Source organism: Artemia sp. Qi Xiang Cuo, chromosome 7 (genome assembly GCF_049724085.1).
Source record: "Artemia sp. Qi Xiang Cuo chromosome 7, ASM4972408v1, whole genome shotgun sequence".
Classification (NCBI taxonomy): domain Eukaryota; kingdom Metazoa; phylum Arthropoda; class Branchiopoda; order Anostraca; family Artemiidae; genus Artemia; species Artemia sp. Qi Xiang Cuo.
This window is the reverse complement of record NC_142800.1, coordinates 8,719,737-8,722,554: the sequence shown is the minus strand read 5'-3', so window position 1 is coordinate 8,722,554 and position 2,818 is coordinate 8,719,737. Positions and strand designations below refer to the sequence as shown.

The following is a 2,818-nucleotide window of genomic DNA, read 5'->3' as shown; positions in this document are numbered from 1 at the left end:
ACTTTCGGGGCATGTGGTTTGCTTTATTTTCTGAACGTTTTAAATTCAACTTTTTAGTTTCATTTTAGTTTCTGTTTTTTTAGGTTTCACTTATTTGTTGATAGTGATTTATGTTCTTCTTACACTTGGATTGCTGTTTGACAATTTTAATGTAGAGTTTTCCATTTGTTTGAAAAACACCTTTGATTGACAAAGTACTTTTACACTAATGCTTAGAATAAATCTTTAATGTGTATATTATTTTTGAATCTCTTTTGTTGGAGTTTCGGTTACTATTCCTTACTTACAGTTTATTCTCCCGAACTATTTGATAAAATTAAACAAAAGCACCTAGTTGCAACATCAAACAGATAATGTTTTGCTAAACTCTCAAAAATGAACATCAATTGGAATCAAAAAGATTTAATCGTCAAAATAAACATTTCTATAATAATGTTGCTATATCGATACGATGCTATAAACAAGTAAGATTAGGTTAAACTTCAAACTGTAGGATAAGCGATATAATCTTCAATACGACAGACGTTATTACCTCGTTTTATCAAAATATATCCGTTGTCACCCCACCAAGAGCCCCATGAATTGCGTACGATCCAATATGGAATACCATTTGAATCTCCATAGCCAACAATGTTAACGGCATGATTGACCTCTCTGCTGCATGCTGAATCTGAATATATCCCGGTGTCGTATGCCATAAAATTATCATTGGCATGAATCGCCGCAAAAACAGGACCGATTGTTGTCAGAATATTCATAATTGATGTAGAATCTGCTGCAACCCATTTATAGCCTGAACAAGTTCCACCTACAGAACAGCTCTTGCAAGTACCTGTAATTGATGTTGAGCCGGAATTGTAAGGATACGAAGTTTCAGAGCACTGCCCAGAATTTTCGGTGACCCACCTCCAAGCTCTAGTATAGAAGCCGCCATTACAGCCTTTGTCGTAATGGTCACAATCTACCATATGCTGTTCAGCCAGATTGGTAAATGAGCCGGTTTTCTTGCAATTATAATAATCTAGCATGGATGTGGCAGAAAACGCCCAACAAGATCCACAACTCCCCTGATTATGTATTTTTGGCATACAAGGTGATGATCTAAGATCAAAATTGGTTGGTAAGCTTCGGAGTAAGCTTTTTGGCCATATTTTGTTGCATCATTAGTAATGTTACCTTCAAGTAAAGCCCCTTTAAAATAACTTTTTTCAATTTCATCCAAATCAGCAAACTGATTAAGCTTTTGCTTATATAAAACGTCAGGTCTACGGTTATGGAAATTGATTCTTTTCAGATTCTTCTGGAATATGGATCGACGAGCCATTTCTTCGAGCTCACTTTTATATTTTTTCCCGTACTTTTCAATAAATTCGTTCCATTCTTTATCACCTTTTCCCTTTTCCTTGTCTTTTCCATTTTCCTGTTCTTTGTATCCTTTTCCAAGCACATTTGTTATGAGAACAAGTAAGACCAGGAGCAAAATTGAATTCTTCATACCCCTAGAAGACAAAATATTGAAAACCTTAGACGGAAACTCACAAGATTAATTCAAGGAATTTTGAAATATTCCACCTAGCCTAAACACCAAAATATAGGCAAAATATATGGTGTAGAACATCCTGTAGTACACATTTTTACATTTTTACTTTGTTTAATTCTGGGTTGAGCTATGATAGCTGGATGAGAAAACGGTTAAAGAAAATATTTTGAAAATACGAAATTAGTGGCAACTGTAGAAATGTTGCACAATGATTGAAGTACACAGAGAATAGAGGCTGGGGCAAAAAATTACGAATTATTACATCGTATGGAATTGGTCTGGCTCCGCCTAGAGGCATCACTAGCCAAAATATCACTGGAGGGGGGGCAACAGAGTTTACGGATTGGCTGGTTATTTTCTTCAACCGAATTTTGTGATAATACTATTAAAATTGCTTAAGATTATTTTAGCAGCTCAAATTTCTTTACCAACTGGCTGGAAACCTTGGTGGCCTCACTCCGTCCTTCCTGCGTGGGGCCCCTGTCAACAAATATAGTGTATGATACCAGTTCACCCCTTGTGATCGACAACACGTCCGTTTGGTGGAAATCAGCAGGTTTTTGTGTCTGCAATAATTTTAAGAGGCAACGTTATCTATTTTTTTTTATTTATTACTTAAGTTTAGTGTTACCCATCAAAAGACCCGAGCCTTTTTGATTTTTGAAAACATCCCCAAAAAGATCAATGAGTGTTAATGAAAATCAGACCATCTGATTCAGCACATCAAAAAATCCTACTGCAGAGGTTTCAAGTTCCCATCTGCAAAGTACGAAATTTTGTATTTTTTGCCAGAAGAAAAATCCTGGGTGTGTATTCATTTATTTTGTTTTCCCAGGTGTGATTGTACCAAACTAATTGTCCTAAAACATTTGGAGACGGCTCATTCAAATGGAAACTAAGAGTTCTAGTGCTCTTTTGAAGTTTCCAAAAGACCAGAGGGCAACTAGGCCCCCACTCACGCCCCTTTTCTCCCAAAGTCGTGAGATTAAAATTTTGAGATAATCATTTTGTTAAATATAGTTGAAACATCAACAACTATGCTGTTGAGGATAACATGAACCCCCACAGCTCCTGGGGAATGGATTTTATGTTTTGGAATTTCCCTTTATTTACGTATAGTATTTTTTATTGCGTAGTAGACAAAATTGTTTTTGGGGCGGGGGAGGGAGGAGATTGTCTGCTGGGAGATTTTCCACAGGAAGATTTTTATGGAAAGGAAAGTTTTGGGGGAGAACTTTCCAGGGGCAATCTTGCACTCGTGGAAGTTTCCAAAATCCC

The 2,818-nt window shown here is 36.5% G+C and overlaps 1 protein-coding gene across 1 annotated transcript; it reads right to left on the bottom strand.

Moving 5' to 3' along the window:
• Positions 1-386: 386 nt before the first annotated feature.
• LOC148949914 (digestive cysteine proteinase 1-like) lies at positions 387-1,499 on the bottom strand. Its single transcript, XM_089091997.1, is given in 2 exon segments — positions 387-1,043; positions 1,046-1,499. Coding segments are annotated over 2 exon segments (1,011 nt in total). The 5' UTR covers positions 1,496-1,499; the 3' UTR covers positions 387-482.
• Positions 1,500-2,818: the final 1,319 nt, after the last annotated feature.